Below are 21,533 nucleotides of genomic sequence, written 5' to 3'. Positions count from 1 at the left end.
AAAAAAAAAAAAAAAAAAAAAAAAAAAAAAAAAACAAAAACAAAAAACTGGTTCTTTTTGCACCAGACTTGTACCACAATTCCATTGCTTCTAGGTGTATAGACTAGATCCCCAACTAGAGCAGGACCCACAGCTTTGAAGCATCATGCTGCTGCTACCATCCTCTGAAGCTTTCCTTCACCTCATTCATGTTAAAGCTGGGACTGAAATGCAGCATAGCACAGAAAACAGTTTTGCTGACTCGACCAACATAAGCTATCTAAGTATGAGCAGCCATGGGAAATCCTGGGACCACAGGTTTGTAGGGGGTACCATTTAACTCCAAATGTGTAGTTCTCTGGAACTAAAGGATGCATCACACCCCCAAGTGGTGCTATTGGCCGCCAGCCTTCCCCTCTCCACCCTTGCCTTTCTTTACTGTGCCCACAGGCTGTCCATGGGGGTCCAGCAATCCAACATCTGCTGCCTCCTTCTCAACTATTACCCTAGGCAGAGGACATGATGTGGTAAGAGGTAGTACAGCTTTTGGTTACCTTTCTTTGGCTAAGTCATCCACCAAGTAGGTGTGAATTTTGCCAGCACTCAGCACTCAATTTGCTTTCAGTACAACCAAGCAAGGCGAAGAGGGGGGCAAGGGAGCTCAGGCTTGTTCAGTACTGCTCAGGGACACACTGGTCACCTTTGCTGTTTCCAGCACCTGAATAACACCTGATTCCCACAACTTAAAGGAGGAGAGGGTTATTCTTGCTAAGTTTCAGAGGATTCAGTCCATGGTCAGCTAGCTCCAAGGTGGGGACATCAGGTGGAAAAGCATGGCAAAGCAAAGCTGCTTAGCTTCTGAAGGCAGCAAGCAGAGCAAGGCAAGAACACAAGCAAGAGATTTCTCTCCACAGCTGTGGGTCCCATCTCTCAGCAGCACATTTCAGCTATGGACATCAGTGGATAACCTAGTGATGAGTGTCACGTCCTCATGATAGAATCACCTTCCAGGAGTCTCTTAATTCAGTCAAGTGGACAATTAAGATGAACGGGCACAAGGGATAATTTAAAGCCAGTGAGTTACAGGTCAGTAAAGAAAAATTCCATTTCAAAGGTCAAAGCAACCTCTGAGGGTTAGATTAAAAGACAAAATGTCTGGAAAAAAGAACCGAAGGAAGCCTATTTCTTGAACAAAATGAAATTTTTATTAGCTGGATACACTTTTTTAAAAGCTACATTGAAGTCATTTTCCCATTCCCCCAAGAGTTTTGTATTATTTAGAGAACAAGGACAAGATTTCTACACAAAGAGAATGCCTTTAAATTAAATGTTTAATATTTCACAATGGACATACTGGGTTTGTTGTTTGCACTGCTGTGGATGGAACCCAGGACCTCTCAGAAGGCAGCAGAGTGCTCTCTAACACTGAGCTCCAGCCCCAGTCCTACATACTTCTGCATTTAACTTTCAGGCGAATCCTCCATCATCAAAACAGTTCTACGTTTATAAATTCTTCTAATGTAATCCATATGGTTTTTAAATTGTTTGATGTGTAGTCACAAAGTTCATCTGAGTCTCCATCGCCCCATTCCTAGGAATTCTAAGAACACATTTCTTTATTTAGAAAAAGAATTTAGAGCCAGACGGTGGTGTGGCACATGCCTGTAATCCCAGCACTGAGAAGGTGAGGAGGAGGACCCTCACCTGGCCAACTTAGCAACCAAGCAAGATACTGTCTCAAAATTTAAAAAAAAAATGGGGGCCAGTGAGTGATTTAGCTCAGTGGTTCCACCTCCTGGTTCACAAAGTACAACGTCCCGGGTTCAATCCCTGGTACCACACACACAAAAATAAATAAATGAAAAGCAGATTTAAAAAAAAATAACACAATGGGCTAAGGGTGTAGCTCAATGCCAAAGCCCAGGGTTCAATCCCTAGTACTGCAATTAATCAATGTACATATTTATGATATAGTATGATAATACATTATACAATCTGTAATGATCAAATCAAAGCAACTATTTGTTGCATTGCTCCAGACATTTCTAACTCCTATTGGAAGTCTTTTAATGTATCTGTTCTTTATAAAATATATCATAAATTGTGAACTATAGTAACCTTTATGTGCTATAGAACATTAGAACTCCTACAGAACTGTATTTTGGTCCACTTGTCCAACCTTCCTCTATCCCTCCGCCCCAAGAATGACCTAATGACCTATCATGACCACTATTCTACTCTATTTCAATGAAGTCAACTTTTTTTAGATTCCACACATAGGTGAGATTGGTTGTTTTCTGTGTTTGGTTTATTTCATTCAGCATAGTGTCCTCAGCAATATCTGTGTTGCCTCAAATGACAAGAATTTATCCATTTTTGTGGCTGAATAACATTCCATTGTTTATAAGCCACACTGTCTTTATACATTCACTGGCCTACAGACATAGTCTCAGCCGATTTCCTGTATCGGCTATTGAAGATCTTATTTCCTACCAGTAATTAAGATTTAAAAATTATAACTTAATGATACTGGGACAGAGTGGAATCAGCTCAAATTAACCACACAGAATCAACTCCCTAACAAGATTGCACATTGCTAGAAATTTATAGTTTGCAAATTCAAACTCTAAAATATTTTCTTTACTAAAATATACAGGATAGAGTAACATTTTGTAAAGGCAATAACTTAATTTTAAATGATGTTAACTTTAAAAATACTATTGTTTTACAGTTGAAATTAAATTAAAATTAGGGACATAGTTTTGAGTTTTTCTTAAAATCCTGATTTACCATAATAAATCTTCTAAAAATAGCTGTTTTCCTATCTTTGAGGAAAATATTTTCAATATTTAAAGTGTTAAAAACATGTAAAGATGAAAATTCAAAGAAAAAATACTATTTAGCATTTACTAAGCCCTTTGGCTGTTTATAATGCTAAATATGTTGTTTACATTTCTTCCATGTTATTTATGGTGACAATGCATCATATTTAATTGGGGCTTAACAAAAATTACTGATGCTGCTGTTTGGGAGAAATTCACCCAGGCTTCACTCACCTTACCTTTCAAAGGTTGATCTGAGATCCAGGCACAGTGGTACAGTCCTGTAATCCCAGCACTTGCGAGGCTCAGGTAGGAGGATTGCTACATGCCTGAGGCCAGCCTGGGCTACATAGTGAGTTCAACACCAACCTGAACTACATAGTGAGATCTTGTCTCCAAAACAAACAAAAAATGCTTTCTCTCAGGATTTGTGGGGTCAGTGGTGGTCCTTCATGAAATTGCTTCCATAAAAATATAACCCTATGTCAAGGATTTTTAGCTTAAAAAAGTGATGGAGCCAAAGTACTTTCCACCTTTTCTCAGCTTTTATACCATTTCTCTAATAGAGGTCACAAACTGAAAGGCCTGCACTAAAAGCAACCTAGAAACATTTAAGATTGGACTTGGACATTTTTGCTTTTGTTTTTTAGAAACATATTTAGCACTAATATTTAAAAGCTAGGAATTTCATTTTTGATATCTGTATTTTCTTGAAAATTATGGCAAGATCATGAATGGGGCTAAACTGTCATAGGGCATCAGTCAGCTAAGGAGGTGTTTGAAGAGAGCAGCACCTAACGGAAGTAGCATGCACTTCCAAAGTAATGAACAGAACTGAGATGATACTGTCAGGATGGCCGGAAGGACCCTTCCAGTATGTGTAAAGATAAAGCCATAGAGATGTATTATCCATATGTGCCTCTTTTCATCACACCCCCTCTGTCCACAGACACTCCCAAGTCGAGGCCAGTGGTTCTCCTTTATTTTCTTCAGGCACTGGTTTTCCATGCATGCTACATCCCTCAAATCATCACAGGTTACTGCAGGTGTCTGAGCTTGTAACTCTGGCCCTTAATTTGTCAATAGCTAAAACTCTATAGCACTTCCCAGGACTACGTAATTCTCCAAGTATTTAAAATGCATGAATTCAATCTTCAGTAGGGTGAACACTATCAGAATCTTCATTTTACAGATTATGAAATCAGATACCAAGTGAAGAAGTAGCCAAAGCAACACATATTGAATATGTAGTGGCACCTTACTCACAGGCATGCATCTGGCTCAGAGCCTAAGCACCCAACCATTCAGCTTTGTTTTTAACGCATACTGAAGGTTTCTCCCAACGAGGCTGACAGTCTTTTCAGTTCTGTTCATTATCTTTGGAAATGTATGCTACTTCCACTAGAAACCAAATTTAGGTCAAAATCGCACCTTTGGCAGCATTTAACTTTGTGGCACTTAATCAGACAAGCTGCCCTTTCTCTAAGATTTTCTTGTTATCAGTTAGAAAACTGTCAAGTACAAGATGACAAATGGATGGGTCTGAGTAGGAAGGCACTTCTAGAACTGTCCTGCACAGCCCCACGTAATGGCACCAATGTCCAATAATTTGTCCTTTTATTTTACAGTAAGACTAGTATTTCCATACAAATAAAATTTAAAAATGCTTTGCAATCATGAAAATCTACAGACCATACAGGTCATTTTCTATGCAACTTGAAGTTTTCATTACCAAACTACCTCCGTACTTCATAATTAGGATTGAAAAATGTATAGTGATGATCTTAAACATTAGTATCTCCAAATTCCAGGGATGGTAGGCCACTTCCTCTGTCCAGAAATAAACTGGAACACTGAAAGCAGTTCTATATTACACAAACACTACACAATCTGTAAAACCTTCATCATGGATCAGTAAAGCCCTCGGATCTGAATGATCTTTCAGTATTATTCCTTTTTTTCCTCTTATGGCATAAGGTTTATAAATTAGGATAAAATTTCAATTTTATCCTAATTCTCTAGTTATCTAATAAATGTTATTTAACTTAATCTAAATCAATTTATATAAATATTTGCAGTTTAAATATACAGTATATGTAATCTCCATATTAAAGAGCATGAGTGAGCTGGGGATTTAGCTCAGTGGTTCTGCTGCCTGCCTTGCAAGTATAAGGTCCTCAGTTCGATCCCTGGTACCAAAAAACAAAATAAAATATAGAGAATGAGGTAGGATTTGAACTTGTGTTTAACTTCTAAATTCTGATTTATTCTAACATATCATAATGCCTCATAGATGACAATTAGTCTAAGTAGCTGCTCAGGAAGTACTTAAAAATACTAAGCTTTCCCGGACCAGTTGCCAGCCTGTTTGGGGACACATAGTGTCCCGGGTGCTGAAAGCAAAGACATCATGCTCCTAGAAGGCACAGACCAGCACATAATCAATCAGAACCGCATTTTGAAATAAGATTTTTTTCCAAGTGGAGTAGTCACAGCCTGACCCAATTAGGAGTCCAAAGGACTTGGGAGAAAAGGATAGGAAAAAAGTTAGAGTTCACTGCAAGAAAATTACTGGAGAAGAATTTAGATGAGAATTCTCAATGGTAAGTTCTGGAAAGTATTGGAAAGGGAAATGCACTCAGAACAAATTTATTTATGTCACCTCATCATGGCTCACGTTTTTCAGTCTACCAGCCCAGAACCATTAAGTTTCTAAAGTGAAAAACCTCTTCCAACTGGATAAGCAGAGCATCAGGAACCTTAAGTTAGAAAAAAACTCAGTCCCAGCTGAGAAGCAATGTGCACTTACAGGACTGTAGTCTGCTGTGGTACCTGAGGGATGTGGTCCAGCATCAAGTGCATGCAGTGAGTGGTGCTCTTAAAGCAAAGGCACCGGCTAGGGCAGGGCAGCATCGGCAGGCACCAGCTGGCCACGAGGAAGCAGGTGGTCCAAAAGAGCAGTCTGGGCTCCATCACTCCACCCGATGCTGCAGAGGCAAAGCCACAGGCAGAATACCAGCAACAGCAGCAGCAGCAGCAGCTGTGCGGTGCAAATGATAGGGGCTAGGCTGAGCCAGGCTTGGGAGCAGTGGCTGAAAGCAGATCCCAGAGAAAAGGCACCCCCTGACCAATCCAGGAGGAGCAAGATCACGTTACAGGGCTGAGGGCGCTACAGCTCTAGGAGGCACTAGACTCCCAGGGACAGACAGGATGAGAAGCTTGTTGAGTGCAAAAGCCTCTTTCAGCAGTAGAATGCAAATAAAAACTTTTCCAAAGTTGCTTCCACTGCATGTTTTCTGTAAGCCCCAGTCTCTTAGCCTCAAGCTGTCCTTTTGAAGCTCATGTTGATTAAGTATTTATTGAATCCATGCAGAACAGCTTTTCTTTTTATCTGGTAACATTGCCAGATCCTAAAGGGCAGGCAGTTCTAATTAGTTCATCTAGATACACATATTCCTTCCTTCTAAACCATGGTTTGAAAGTTTCACTTCTTGCTAGAATCTATCTACTCCTAAACCCAATACATTTCACTTATGTAAGATGCAATACATCTACTTTTGATTTCCTTAATATTTAATGTCTAAGATCATTTGCTCACGTACTTGCTTGATTAGGAAACAACCAATGGACAACTTGTGTGAGAACCTGAACAGAGCAGGTGATGGATAGAGAGTGCTGTGCATCTGCAGGTTCCCCTGGCCACAGTTCGCTGAGATGAGCAGCCCCTTTGGGGGAAAATGTTTCTGCACAGCAGAACACTAAAATGTTTTAACTACAGTTAAAACATCCACTTTTTAATTATTCTGAAAGCGGGTTTTTAAAATTTTTTTCAAAGGTTTTAAAAATATAAAATCGAAAAATTAAAATGTGGGTAGTGAATCTTATGACCAGATTGAAAGACCAATCTACTGAGTAGGGAGAGTATTGTCAAATTTTATCAACCTTAGGAGGAAAAATAAATTCATCCTTTTTGTAGTAATTTTTCAGCCTCTTTACATCCTGCTGTAGGTGAATACTGCCCTCTTTTGGCAAAATGTTCATTTATATGTGTGGTATTCATTGAATTAAAATACAGAAAGATCTGGAGAAACAATCTTGATGAACAAGAGTGATTTAAAAATAAACTTTTACGTATGCCTGCCACTGCACATATCTTTTACTGCCTAAGTATACCAATAATCCAAAAAAAGCTACTTTTGCTCCTTTTAATGCTATTTAGAATTATTATGCTCTTGCCAGTGTCTGACTTGGAAAAAGACAAAATCTTTCCACTGTAGAGACATAATATGATGTTGAATTAAAAACACACACACACAACTGATTAGCAACCGAGAACAAGGCTAAGAATTACAGGGTACTGGACATCGCACCCATGACCGGACCTGCTAATAACTAGTATCCTCCTGATTGTGCCTCCGTACAGCTCTCTGAGAAGTGTGCCAGATAAGACATTGATAAGACATATTTTACTAAGACATTAGTAAAATATGCACAAGAGTCCAAAAAACAAAATGAAATGAGAAGCCCTTGAGGTTAAGTATATACCCAAGGTTGGTTCAGCTTGACAGCTTTTCCAAGCGAAATGAACTTCACCGGGTGGTAGCAAGGTATAGGGAAAAGGCCCCTTCCTAAATGGAAAATCTTACATAAAGCCACAGCTGTACCTTAAGGGTAAACTAGAGATAACCTCCATTCCCACAATTGTCTACCACTCTGTTCACCTCAGAGAATGCCAAAAACAAACTGCATATTTCAAAATCTCCCTGTGGAGGCAAGGAATAATGTCTCGCTGGAGGTGTGCTATTTCCAAAGTAGCCTTCAAATGGATTTTCAGACCATTCTACCTCTCTAGTCCAGAAGACTTTAAAGTGAGGATTTAGAGGTCATGGCTGGGCAACAACTCCAGCAGCTAATAAAATTCCCACAAGATACCAAAGAAAGTAATAAATGCCAGCAAAACACACAAAATGTAAAAAACAGTTATACATGCCAGCCACAGAAACATTAAGAGCAGAAGCCTCAGAGTTCAGATACTACAATTTAGTAAGAAATATCTTGTCTCAAAATAAAAACAGATCTGAAAAAGCAGAAGTAGAAATGAAAATAGAACAGATAGTAAAACTCAATATAATGGTTTAACAGCGTATTTAAAGCAATTTTAAAGAAAATTAGTCATCAGAAAATTAATCTGAAGAAATTATCTAAAGTTCAGTGCTTAAGAAGAAAAAGTTGAGACATTATTTATTTTAAAAAAGTGGCAAAGATTATCAAGAACTGATAAAAAAGACCAACTCACACAGCTGCAATACAAGTTATTAGGGAGAGAAAATGAAAAGAAATTCACGCCTAAACCCATTATATGAAACTACAAAGGATTAACTAGGTCAAGACAAAATCTTTAAAGCAAAGATAAGAGATGAATTTTAAAACAGCTGTTAGGTGACTTAACAGCTCCAATGCAAGCTAGAACACAAGGAAACCTTAACTCCTCTAGAGAAAATACTGACATTCAAATCTGTATAGCCAATAGACATTAAAAAAGAAAACAAAAGCAAAAAAAAATTTTTTACTCACACAAAACTAAGAGTTAGCAACCTAAAGCCTTTCCCTAAGAGAAATTCAAAAGGATGTACTGTAGGCAAAAGGAAATTGGAATGATTTGAGGAACGAGTAAGGAGCAAAACACAAGTGTAAATTGGAGTAAATCTAATTAAGCATCGGTTAGGTAACTGAAATGTGGCCAAAAATACCAGAATTAAAACACATAATGCATTCATATAGAATTTTGAGGTAGAGTGCTATAAAGTTAGAGTCCCTTGTTATCTCTAAGGAGGATAGGAGAGTTAACTAAACTGATAAATTTAGGTGAATGGATTAGAATGTAATCACCCAGAGCATATTTTCTAAAAATGTAACTTCAAAAGTGGTAAAATGATCTAGTGAAAACTTAAAAGTGTAAATAAGGACTAAAAGGTATAATAATGTGAAATAGAAAGGGGAAGTGGAAGGGGTATGGGAAAGGAGGGGAATGGAAATAAAGTCTTTGTAGATAGAGAGGGAGGGAGGGGCTGGAGGGAGAGCAGGAGGATAGGGAAAAAATAATCAAGATTGATTATGTAAAGGTGCAAATTTCCAGTGATTGTCATTATATTATATACCTTACATGTACCAATGAAATTAATTTTTTTAAAAAATGGTAAAATGACAGCAAAAAGCAATGTCACAATAAACATTTACCCAAAAAGGGATTAAATGACATCCGGAAAGGGCATCCAAATTCTGGTGATGCTAAGAGTTGAACCTACCAGTAGGTACACATGTACCTACAGGTGTACCGAATTATTATTCCTCATACTTCAAATACATTTTGTAAATATCCTTCGTATCTACTGAAATGTTAAAATAAAGTTTTTAGCTGACATGATGGTACAAACCTATAGTCCCAGGGAGGTATTAGGCTAACACAGGAGGATCTCAAATTTAAACCCAGCATGGGCAACCTAGGGAAATAGGGAGATACTCTCTCAAATATAAAAGGGCTGAGGATACACCTCAGTGCAAAAACCCTAGATTCAGTCCTCTGTACCACCAAAATAATTATAGTATCAACATCTCTATAATCTTCAGAGGTGGCAAAAATCAAAAGGAAGGTGTCCACACAGACAACTGTATCCCATAATCTAACATATATCCATGGATGCAATGAGAACGTTTAAATTTAAAAAGAGAAAAAGAAAAGCCAGATCACTGAAGAATTATGCTTAAGTATGTGATTGTTTATTTTAAATAATTTTCCAAGTCTTCCAATAATTTAACAGGCTTTCCTTCACTTTCATCTCAAACAGACAGAAATCAACACATTTTGGTATTTTATTTTAATCACTATGTATGTTATTTTAGTAACATTTTTCTTTATTAATACTAGAACCAAATATATCAACTAACAGGCAGTATAGATTCAGATTATCTTCTTGGTAGCTATGGTGGTGTTGACAGATTCTTGGGACTAATCTGATGGTAGATGCTATTTCAGACACTGTCTTCAACAAGCTGTGTGACTTAGGTAAAATAAGCCATGACTTGAGGCCTATCTTGTCAACAAAATAAAGGCCTAAATTAAATGATATCTAATGTTTTATGTATCTATAAAATTCCAATGATATCCCTCATTTTTACTTCCTTTTACTTTATTTTCCATATCTTTACTGTAGAGCATAATTTTCCATACTAGTAAATGTAAATTTTTTAAAAAAAATTAAAACCCAAAGTAACCTTAGTCCAATATATCTGCATTAATAGAGAAAACCTTCACTTGAATTTTTATTACTACCTCTTTATTTAAAGTCACTGATAAAGTCACACCTGTAAAATAAGTGCATTTAGAAACACAAAAGATACATTTGAATGACAAAAAATACGCAATGATCATGAAAATCTGTACAATTTGCCAAGGTCAACAGAATGAAAAAGACAATATGGAAATGTCAATCTTCAAATATATCCTTAACAAAAACTCTCCTAAATAGTAAAATCATCATTGCAGAATATCTATTTTTACATACCTGAACACTAGCTCCAACAACAACAAAAAAAATGGAAATGGGGGGCAAATAAGATGAAAATTCCACCTAGGTTTTCTAGATAAAAATACAGGGGCACCAGTATTCAGAATTAAACTTCTGAAACAGATTCAAAATCAAAGGGACATGTCTACCAAAATGTATGACAGAAGTATGAAACTATTTTCTTTTTTAGACAGATGAGAGAGGGCTTTTCTTGATGATAATGATTTAATATTTACCTCAGAAAAAAAATCACAGACACTCTTATTCCATACCACCACTACCCCAGCCATGGGTTTAAGACAAACATGTTCCCTGAAATTATCTTTCACATTACTAAAATAGCCTCAATTATGTGGTGTAATATCATATTTAGACTATTTCAAACAACTGTTTTAGATGTATGGAACTACTGGAGCTGAGACTGCTGAAATGGTGTCTGAGTCCAGGTAAAGAGAGAATTCTTTCACTCACAATGACTGAGTTTCCTTGAGCATATCTGAATGACTACAGTGACGGTGATGCCGGTGAACAGTGACAGTTCCAAATATTTCCCTTTAAAAAATATATGATCTATGACACTAAGTAGAAATACATTATACTGTATGCTTTCTTAACAAGGAATGACTTGTTTTCAGGTCTTACTAAGAAAAAAAAAATCCTTATAATGACATTTACTACCTGGTTTTATCACTGATAAGCTGTGTGATGTAAAAGTATGTAACTAACATAAAGCAAAAATGAGAACCACTACGATTTTAATGAATAAACCAAAAAATACGGTAAGTTAAATGAACATGGTGTAGGTCCCAAATATTACACTATAATTCTGAACCTGATGTTTAACACAAAGGTGTCTACACACAATTTCTGTGACTGTTTCTTATAACAGAAAGATCCAAAGCAAATGTAGGCAAGCTCAGCCCTACCCTGTCGAAGATAAATATTCGGATAAACTATAAGTCTCACGTGCTAAAGTGCATCAGCTGACCACATATGCTCTGCAACGCAGAGCTCCCAAGAAGGTGGTAGTCATTCGTGCTCATCCCTTCACACACTCTACACTATCAGTCAGACAGGACAACGATCGTTTTACACGAAGTATTTTATACAGTGAACTACAGGAAAAAAAAAAAACCTAAATACACTATCTTTTAAAATTCCAGAGAATTAAGACAGCCTCATTATTTTTAAATACTGAAAATGTAAAGGGTCCATACAAATTAAGAGTTGTATTAAGTATAGACTTCCTACTTCACTTGCTGTGCTCTTTAAATCTTTATAAGAGAAGCAAGTATTTTCCCCATGTCTTTTGGCAACAGATTCAAAAGCAAAAGTTGCAGGGCTGTAAAATTTCATTAAATGTACTTTTTTAAAGCTAAATTATTCAATATATTGTATTATTATTGCACTCATATATTGCCCGGAATATATCTACAGCAATTCAGCAAGAGTGATTAAAACAAAAGTGTAAATAGGTCTACAAAGCATCTGATTTCCTTATTAGATAAGAAAGTTTTCATAGAGGAAACACCAAAAACTGCAATTCAACTTATATATGCTTAACAATTATTTAAATCTTATAGAAAATTAAATCTAACCCTCACCACTACAAGTCTGTAAGGAATCAGAAAAGGATTTATAGTACACAAAGTCTTGACTATTGTTGCATTCCACTTTGAAATCATTGAGTTAAAACAGCATTTTTCCAAGATTTAAAGAAAAATAGATTTTATAAAAGAGATATTCATTTTAATCAATGAATACATTGTTTTTGTTACTGACAAGTTATACTTTTTTCCACTATAATTCACTCTGATCAAAGAAATAATTCTCTCTTTAAACCCCTAATAAATGCTACATTTTCAAGACTAAAGGAGTATCAGCAGGTATTTTTTCTCCTTGATTTATTTGTCTCTAAAATACGTCAAGTAAGCTTTTAAAGATTCAGGGAGAGGCAGCTTCATGATTTTTTCTCTCAGTAAATTTTGAGGTGGCTCCTCCAGCTTCATGGCTTCGCTGTGATCTTTCTCTTCCTCTTCTTTGTTATCTTCTTCCATTTTCTCATCCTCCTCACTGTCTAGAGGCTGAGGAATAAGCTGGTTACCCACAAATACATAAGTGTTAATCCTCTGCTTAACTCTCTTTCTTTTCCTCTTGGGTGGAGCCCTTTGAGGAATCCCCTTGGCCTGCATCTCATCATTTATGAAATTTCTAAGTGTGCGTCGAATGTAAATACGAGCCAAGTCCTGTAGATTCCTGACAGCACAGGGGGCTAAAAACAAATTAAAAAAAATTATACACTGTTTAAAGCTTCACAGAACAAAACATGTCTATTCTTAGTACATTTCTGTAAATACAAAACTATAAAAACTGACTTTGGTTGTATTTATTACATGCTGAGGACCATTCTAGGAGAACAGGCAACATATAGGTTTAAAAGGTGTAAGGGGGAGGGCACATGGTTGCCTACATTCTATGGAAGGATAAATAAGAATTTAGAAATAGTAAGTATACAGTGATTAAGGGACAAGAATAGGAAAGCAACTTTATCCTATATATCCTTTTACACTGTTTGATATTTAAATCATACAAAAAGCACAATCTATTAAAAAGAAAACTCTAAGGCAGTATTTTATATAGTTGTCTCTGTCTGCTAAAGCCATCACGCATACACATAGCTCTTCTTTGTTTTTCACAGAACAAACAGAACTAACCCATGGCAAAGGACCACAGAGGTCACACCACGAGTAAATACTTTAACAGCCTGAAGAAACATCACAATTTTTTAAAGTTAGCAATGTTTACTTATACCAAATATATCAGAGAACCTGGTAAGTCTCTTGTCTGCTTAGTCCTATCTCCTATAGATATATAAATGCAAAAGCCCTAGAGCCCACACTTTCTTGTTGCCTGTTCTAATACAGTACAGAGAAATACATTTTTTACACCCCACCTGAAACTGAGTTTCCCATCCTGTGAAAATAAATTATCAAGAATCTTTTTCAAATATCTAAAAACAAACCAAAATAAAACATAACCATATTCATTTAGGCAGTGCTAAAAATATTTATTTTTCTTAATTTCTTTACTCCTGGAATTCTCTTTTTAGATATCCCCTTTCCAAATGTTGTTGTTGTAACATCTAAAATTTTGCCTCCTTCAGTTATCAGTGTTAATGTGTAGTCGATCTCTGCCTGTAGACTGCAGAGGAATCTGGGCAGTCAGCTCCTCAGGTTTCCACAGGCCCTACAGGCATAGGCCTTGCATGGCACATCAACCTATCAGGGCTCACAACAGTCTCCCCGTGTCTTTCTCACCAACCCCAATGGTCAGGCCATGCCCAATATCTCCCACTCTGTACACCTGCAGTAGTACATAGGGTTTTTCACTTAACTTTAGCATAGACTTTCAAGACTAATTTAAAAATCTTTGAGCATATATCTATTGGTCCATTACAAAACCTCTTCTTTAAGCTTTTCCCAACCTTGTACTGAAACCTGAAATAAAAATAACTTCAAAGAACCACACTGGAATCATTCAGCTAAAAATTACTTTTTCTACTGCTCTAGACCTGGCCCTAACTACTGTACAGAGAGTAGAAACTAAAACAGTATAAAAGAATCCAAGTTCAAATCCTACTTCTGGCACTGGTAAATTTGAACATGAATAAGTAATAACAGATACAAGACATCATCCCTTAGGCGTTGAAATATATAAAATTCTGCCTGTTCTGCATCTCTTTCAAAATAGTTCACTCTCAGAAGATTCTATGTTCAACTCCTGTCTGGCTTGCCAAATTATACCATGGGAAAGATCTAACAGGTAGAGTCCAGGCTTTTGTGTGTAGTAAGCAAAGAATTGCAAGCATACATCCAATGGTTAAAGAAAAGCAGCTATACTTATGGAAAATAATAGGAAAAACGTGCTCAGGGAAGATCAGTGTCAGAAGCAAAAATGTGGCATGAACAGAAAAGCGGTGCTAGGAGGACAGGAAAAGCCAAAAGCATACAGATAAATCAGGCTTTTGGATTTCTAAGGAAGTGCACTCCAACTCAGGCACCTCTCACTGGGTTTCTAGGTAAGACTGACTAGAATGATTAACAGAGTGCTGAGTCATCCTGAGTTAGGGGCTTTTAACAAGTGTGTTTGTTCTAGAGTTCACTCTGATTAAGTTACAGTGGAAGAAGGACTGGCCCTGGGATGCTGCCCAAATTCAAGTCAGGGAAAGGAAGGGTCTCTCAGCTCCCATTGTACTAGATTTACTCAGTAAACATTTGTTAAACTATAGGTCAGCACTTAACTCAATTAGGTACAGTGAGTGATTTAGACTACTTAAGTTCCTGCACTCAGGGAGACTGTTTGGGAGAGGGTAAGCAAAGAAAACAATTTAAAGGGGATATGAAGAAAATAAAATACTAGTCATGTGGCTCTATGACTGGTTAGCCACAAAGTTACATTTTAGCTGACATCAAAACAAAATGGGACTTGGAGCAGAGCAAAGCTCTAAGCAAATGAGTTTAGCCTATTAAAAGACAGAATGAAGGCTCATATAGATGACATTTAGAGTCTTTTGGAATAATATCTACTATATTATATTAGCGACCATTTTCAATGTTTTATATCCAAAAGCTTGAATAATGCATGCTAAGAGGTTACACAGTTTGCTGGGGGTTATAAGTGAGGAAGGTGGCCTGAATGGAAGGTGCTGGCCACAGAGTGAAGGATATCTCTGCAAACAAAAGGAGTTAGGTCATGACTTTGGACCTTGGGTACAAACTTGGGCTAGGGATAGAGGGGAGGGAGTTCAGACAGAGCAGAGGCCTAAGCCTAAGAGTTTCTACAAAGGGAGTGAGGGAAAATAAAACCTATTAAAGGTTTTTGGGAAAATGGAAACAAAGTCTTTGTAAATAGGGAAGGGTGAAGGGGTGAAGGGAGGGCAAGGGTATGGGGAAAAAATAAGAACCAAGACATATCAGGTCAAGGTACAAGATCCCAATGATAAATGTAACTCTATTGTTTGCTTTAAATGTAGCAATAAACTTAATGGGGGGGGATAAATAAAGGTTTTTGGAATTATAAAGAATCTAAGAAATAAAAATCATATTAGTCTTTTTATCCAGCTTAGTTCTAGAAACTCTTTCACATCACTGGCATTCCCTGTCAAGAACTCAGTTATATTCTTTCACTTCCAACAATGTCTGCTATTCTAGGAACGAACCTTTCAATCCTAAAAAATCACCAGAACAATACCTGAATTTCACTAAAAACCAACTGGATCCAGTGTGGAAAAAGATTCAGTCTTGGCTGTATGAACCTAAACACTCAGAAAAATCCTAAAATCCAGATGAGCCTCATTTAAACATGCTTTTGAGTGACATAAAAACATTTAGGTAAGGGTCAGCCCTACCTATTCATATATTCCCTATATTTTCTGTTTTTTAACATTCCTGTTTCTAATGATTCTGGTTATGAAATACGGATTTAATACACCGGACAATATTAGTCCTGACAGCTGTATAACATTTATTTTAAACTTAATACATTCCCACCAGCTTGAACCACTGGTGATACATCCATGACCTTCTGATCAGGCAGCTTAAACCACTCGTGGTACAAAGACATCTAATCACTTTTATCACTCTTTTTACTAACATTAATAAATGTCTACAAATGGACCAAATCTAAGTTGATTGAATGTGAAGAATTACTGCCCAAACGTCAATATTAACACTATTCATATCAATTAAAATTACTATAATAAAACATTTATTTACTTCATTAAATTCAAAGAAATATATACTCATAAAAAGTTCAATAATTTGCTAAATTTTAAAAAGGAAATCTTACAGGTACCATTGCTGGTATATGTAATGTACCCTTAACAACTGCTATACAACAAATTAGCTGCATATTAACTTTTTAAAGCTATAGCATTTTAATTTATGAATTATAATATAGTGACAGCTGGTCTGCTAAATCAATGCCTTTTTTTTTGCATTCTTCTAATCAAAGACCCTCTGAGAAATAGTACAAGCTGCCCAATGGGACAGTCATGCATGTACCAACAATGTTCAAGCTGGCCGGAACAATCAAATTCAAATGAGTTACCCAGCATGGAGACATACTTATTATGGTCCATCATGAACATGTTAAAAGTGTTTAACTCCAAAAGTACAGATAAGGTTACCTCTAATGTACTTAACATGTTCAGGATGGGGCCATCAGTGTTTTACTGTCAGCTGGCTTGAACTACCACTGGTACATGTGTAACTATCCCATCAGGTGACTTTTTATTAATTTTATTAAAAAGGCTGATACAAGTGATTAGATCAGTTTGTACCACCAGGTGCCAGATGGGACAGTCATGCACGTACCGCCAGTGGTTCAAGTTGGTGGGAACATGTTCAGCTCCGTGTATTTCTCCATAGGTAGGCTCCATATACATTTTACAGTAACCCCAAGACCAGAGATTTCATTTTATTTTTTAACAAAGACTAAAGACAATACTTTACAATATTTTATATAAGTTAAACCATACAAAACTTATGTTTTTGGTGTAACCTACAAAGGAACCAACTTCATTATAGCTCCGTGTTCTACAAGTTATGAAGTCTCTTCTGTCCCTGAACTTTAAACAATGTATCTTTATTTCTAGAATTTTACACATAAACACACACACACACACACACACACACACCAAAGAAAGAAAGATAACTCTTATTTGATAAGAGGAAAGGAATAAAGGGAGGGGAGTGAGGGAAGAAATATAAGAAAGGGTCATGGGGAGATGGATATGCTCAAAATACATTATACACATATATAAAAACACCACACTTGAAACTCAGTATTTCGTAAAATTAATAGGCACAAATAGAAATATTTTTAAATTTTTAAAAATAACAATATGACTTTTAAGGTGAATAAAAATTAGTGATGAATCAGAGGAAACATTATAAGTACATTTTAATAAGCTACTTGATATGAATAACTTTATTGCTTTAAAATACATTTGGCACAGGACTTACATGTATTTTCTTACGGTTTTCTTTGTATACAAGGATTTTTTTTCTATTTTGACTCCCTATAATTAACAGGATAGTGTTTTCTAAACAGTAAGCTATTCTGACTTACTTTAAAAGGAAAAGAAAATTTGTTTCTCTATAGGCTATAAAATTTTAGCAAATACCAATTTTCAGAAACTCAGAATTCCTAACCTATTTTTAAAAACTGTTGTTGACAACCAGTGACTTTTTTCTCTTTGTTACAGAAACTTCAAGTATACAGAGCCAACAGTAAAATGAACCTGGCACATAGCCAAACACATAGCTTCTTACTTTGATCTCATTTAGGAGATTCAAGTGCCCAGCACTAAAAAAATTTCGAACCTTCCATAACTAAAATATTCCTAGCCATTTTTTAAAAATATGCTTGTTGGTAAACCATATACATTGGCTACTTCCAAAAATATTTGTGTCAAAGTATATATTAAAAAAATCCACATAAAACAGGAAAATTAAAAATAAATGATGAAAAGTAAATATTATCCAAAGGGGGATTCATTCTGTTATACACCTGGCACACAGCTTCGACAGTTACCTCTCTTGGCTAATCTTACTTTATCAACACTTCTGTCTTCTTCACAACTCTTTCCAGATTATTCTGTTGAAAGTTTAGACATACTTTGTCTGTATTTCAGGAATATGATGGACTTTTTTTAAAAAAACCTGGTTTTCCACACCCCATTTTATCCTATCATGCTGAATTTATTTCTATTTTACATTCACATTTTGTAAATATGCAATCCAATCAATGAATCTTATCACCTAGTTAGATGTATCTGCATTTACATCCTTAAAATGAAGTGAAAGGAATTGCTCCTTTACAGCATATTATCATGTTATTCTTAGATCGCATTATTGTAAAATCACATTTACATCTAAGACTTAACAAAAACTAAACGAGGAAACTGTCAGATAAAAAAGGAAATGACTGTGATAGAATTCTGAAGCTTTTAATTGCATCTGTTAAAAACAAAAACACTTAAACAGCACAAAAATCCACAGAGGAGTCTACAAGTATACTTATATACAAAGCACATGAGGCCATTTAGGTCACTGTCAAATTGTGTCAGGTAACTTTTTCTCACTTTACTTTTTTTTTTTTTTTTTTTTAGACAGGGTCTCAATGCAGTTTGTCTATGCAGTTGAGACTGATCTGGAACTATGTAGCCCAGGCTGGTCTTGAACTCAGCGATCCTCCTGCCTCAGCCTCCTGAGTGCTGGGATTACAGGCATGAGCCATCATGCCCAGCTGTCTTTATTACTTTCTACTCTGCTATGATAAATTAAACAAAAGAATCTTATTAAAATGTAATTTTAATCTTGAAAACTAAGAAGAAAAAGTTTTACTTTGCTATTATTCTCATTTTTAGCATAGAATTTAGGTACTCAATTACTACAGTACAGTATAGCCTATTACAACATACAATACATATATAGGTAACTATTTACTGTGTGCTAAAAGCAAACTTCAAGGAAACAATCATAATGAATACAGATACAAGTGACAGTCACTTGACCCTGCCTCTAAATAGGACTTATGTATCCTAGCACACCCAGAACAAAACCTCTTTTGACTGGACTGGAAGGAAGTTTACATTTACAGTTCCAGCCCGATAACATCACATTTCTTATGGAATGAGTCCCCCTCAGGTCTCCTATGACAGGGGCTCCCACTGGATAAGAACGCTCATAAATCACTCTCCAGGGTGCAGGTGAAGATAGCTTTGAGACACTGACACTCTCAGTTACATTCACTGAGCCCACTGAATCTCTCTGCATCACCTCCCTCATTCCTTCCCAAGGCAGAGGGAATGGCTCAGACAAGTTGTCTAAGAAGCAGCTGGCCACAGGTAGCTCTGGCATCCTCCCAGGATTCACATGTTAACTGGGTTCCGTTCCCCCATGTATTTAAAGAGTAACCTGCCATGTTGGGAGGCTGGCTAATACCATCTGGGTGGGTAAGTTTCTCTAATTTAAGAATGCAAACAAGGTCTAGGGTAGAAGACTCAGAGATGGAGGGCCTACCTAGCAAGTTAGAAGCCCTGGGGTTCAATCCCCAATACTACACCACCAGGTATGTAGAACTAAGCTATTGTTTTTTCTCCCATGGCCTTTGCTTGGTATTCCAATTCTTGGCTATCTGGCCTCCAGTCTATTTCTCTAATTGGTAAGAACAGGCACAGATAAAAACAGATATAGTTTACCACTCTTCCCAAATCCTAACATCCCTTTTTACTAAGCTTTTATTACCTGCCAAGCACTAAGCCAAGCATTTTACAAATATTACTTTAAAAAATTTTTCCAAACCATCTCAAAAGGTCCCAAAGTCAGACAGCTCAAGAGAGAAAAATGAATATTGAAAACAAAATTAACTCTCACTATAAAGCCAGATTCCTATGAAATAAAAGCAAACAAATCAAGACACTCATTCTTTGGTAAAGAATTTTACTTACCAGTCAATAAAATCATGATATATGTGAAACCAATTAATAACTTTCTCCTCTTGCTCTCAAGGTCTAGTTGGCCCCTATAAAACTTTGTCTTCTAATACCTTGTTCCCCTTTCACTGAGTTTTCCTGTTTTATCTCTAAATTTGGTTGATTACAGGTCTAATCTAAAATATTTTCTCCATCTCCTTTCCTCCCCAAAGTAGTCTCTTCCATTCTCATCTGAGTATAGATTCAACTGACATCTTTAGGTTGAGGATTCTCAATCCATGCTTCTGTAGTAGATTTATGGCCATTTCACTACTTGACATTTGTATGCTAATACGCAGGTCAAACCTGCCCAAAAGGAAATCTGCTCTTTCCATACCTACTTCAAGGAAAAATTGATTCCTTTTTTTCCCCTCTCCTCACTGTTAGTACTTTTTCCTGTTTTCAATCTATCTATAGCAGTATCAGCTCTGTCCTTAGGTATAAGAAAAGATTTATAACTGGCCTGCTTCCCTTTTTTACCTAATGATAAGACATCTTTCACAGCCAGCCAATGAACATCTCATCTCTGGATCTTATTCCCAGTCTGAGTAACAATGATCCTCTTTGTTTTAGCCTTCAGCCTTTTGAATTCACTTTCTATATGCAAAATCTTGACATGACAAATTCTTTTATAATATTTCAGTTATAAATCAGATGCTGCCTCCCACAAAAACTTTCCTTATTACCTTGAGCTTCCTCACAATCGCTTTCTATCACATTACAAATTACAATTAATAAATTCATTTTTAATTTGACTTGCCCCTTCTTTTCATGTTCCCATGACAACAACTAGCAGTACCCTGTACCAAGAAAGGGTTTCATTTTAAAAAATGGTTAATAAATGCCCTGGATGTATTGCTACATATTTACTTAATTGCTCATAATTACACAGTCTATTAAATTCCAAGCATATGAGTTGAATACTGTAAGTGACAATTCAATAAGAAAGCTCAAAGATCTACTTACGGAGGCCCACAGAATCTGGCTTGCCATTATCATTCTTACTTGGCTGCACAAGTGGAGCAAATGAAACAGCAAGGATATTTTTACTTTCCCAAGTGTTTTGTCCAGTTCGCATAATCTGTGTTAACTATTTAGAGAAAAGAAAGAGAACAGCTTAATCCCAGCAATGTGACTGTTTTATAGTCAGAATTTTGTTTTAAAAGAATTGCTCCCATAGACTGAAAGTGAAAGGATGAAAAACAATTCTCCATGTGACAGGAGCCCAGAAAAAAAGCAGGGGTAGCAATCTTATTTTCAGACAAAGCAAATTTCAAAGCAAAACTGATTCTAGTATTATCGATGTAGGACGGTACTGTATCATACCTCTGTGAATGTAAAATATCTTGTACCTGCTTTATGATATGTAGTAGGGACCGTACTTTATCAGAGCTATTTTTAATGATGTTACTCTAGAATGTTCTTTCTCCAGATGATGATTAAGATGCTAATAAAAAAAAATGGTGCCAGGTACCACAACAGCAACAGAACTTTGCTGTTTTCTGGTTATTTTTCTTTTGTTTTTGTTTTTTTAATGGAGTGTGCTGAATGTCTATAATTTCATTCAGATGACTGCAGAACCTGGAAAAGCTGTTGCTGCTATTGATGCATAACATACTGCTATTATTG

At 36.3% G+C, this 21,533-nt stretch overlaps 2 protein-coding genes across 2 annotated transcripts in view; both read right to left on the bottom strand.

The window, feature by feature from the left end:
- Nucleotides 1–7,786, bottom strand: part of Pxdnl (peroxidasin like) — a 442,040-nt gene extending 434,254 nt beyond the window's left edge. Inside the window, 1 exon segment of the mRNA XM_033759138.1 lies at nucleotides 5,611–7,786. Within this exon segment, the coding sequence (XP_033615029.1) occupies nucleotides 5,611–5,774 (164 nt within the window). The 5' untranslated portion in view covers nucleotides 5,775–7,786.
- Nucleotides 7,787–9,706: 1,920 nt separating this feature from the next.
- Pcmtd1 (protein-L-isoaspartate (D-aspartate) O-methyltransferase domain containing 1) overlaps nucleotides 9,707–21,533 on the bottom strand; it is a 37,982-nt gene continuing 26,155 nt past the window's right edge. Inside the window, exons 4-5 of the mRNA XM_010605546.3 lie at nucleotides 20,871–20,994; nucleotides 9,707–12,638 (exon numbers count right to left, since the gene is read on the bottom strand). Of these exons, the coding sequence (XP_010603848.1) occupies nucleotides 12,271–12,638; nucleotides 20,871–20,994 (492 nt within the window). The 3' untranslated portion in view covers nucleotides 9,707–12,270. The remainder of the gene's footprint in view (nucleotides 12,639–20,870; nucleotides 20,995–21,533) is intronic.

The sequence above is a fragment of the Fukomys damarensis genome, unplaced genomic scaffold (assembly GCF_012274545.1).
Source record: "Fukomys damarensis isolate Sample0158 unplaced genomic scaffold, DMR_v1.0_HiC HiC_scaffold_5, whole genome shotgun sequence".
In the NCBI taxonomy this organism is placed as follows: Eukaryota; Metazoa; Chordata; class Mammalia; order Rodentia; family Bathyergidae; genus Fukomys; species Fukomys damarensis.
Note: the sequence above shows the minus strand (reverse complement) of the source record. Positions and strands in the feature narration are given on the sequence as shown.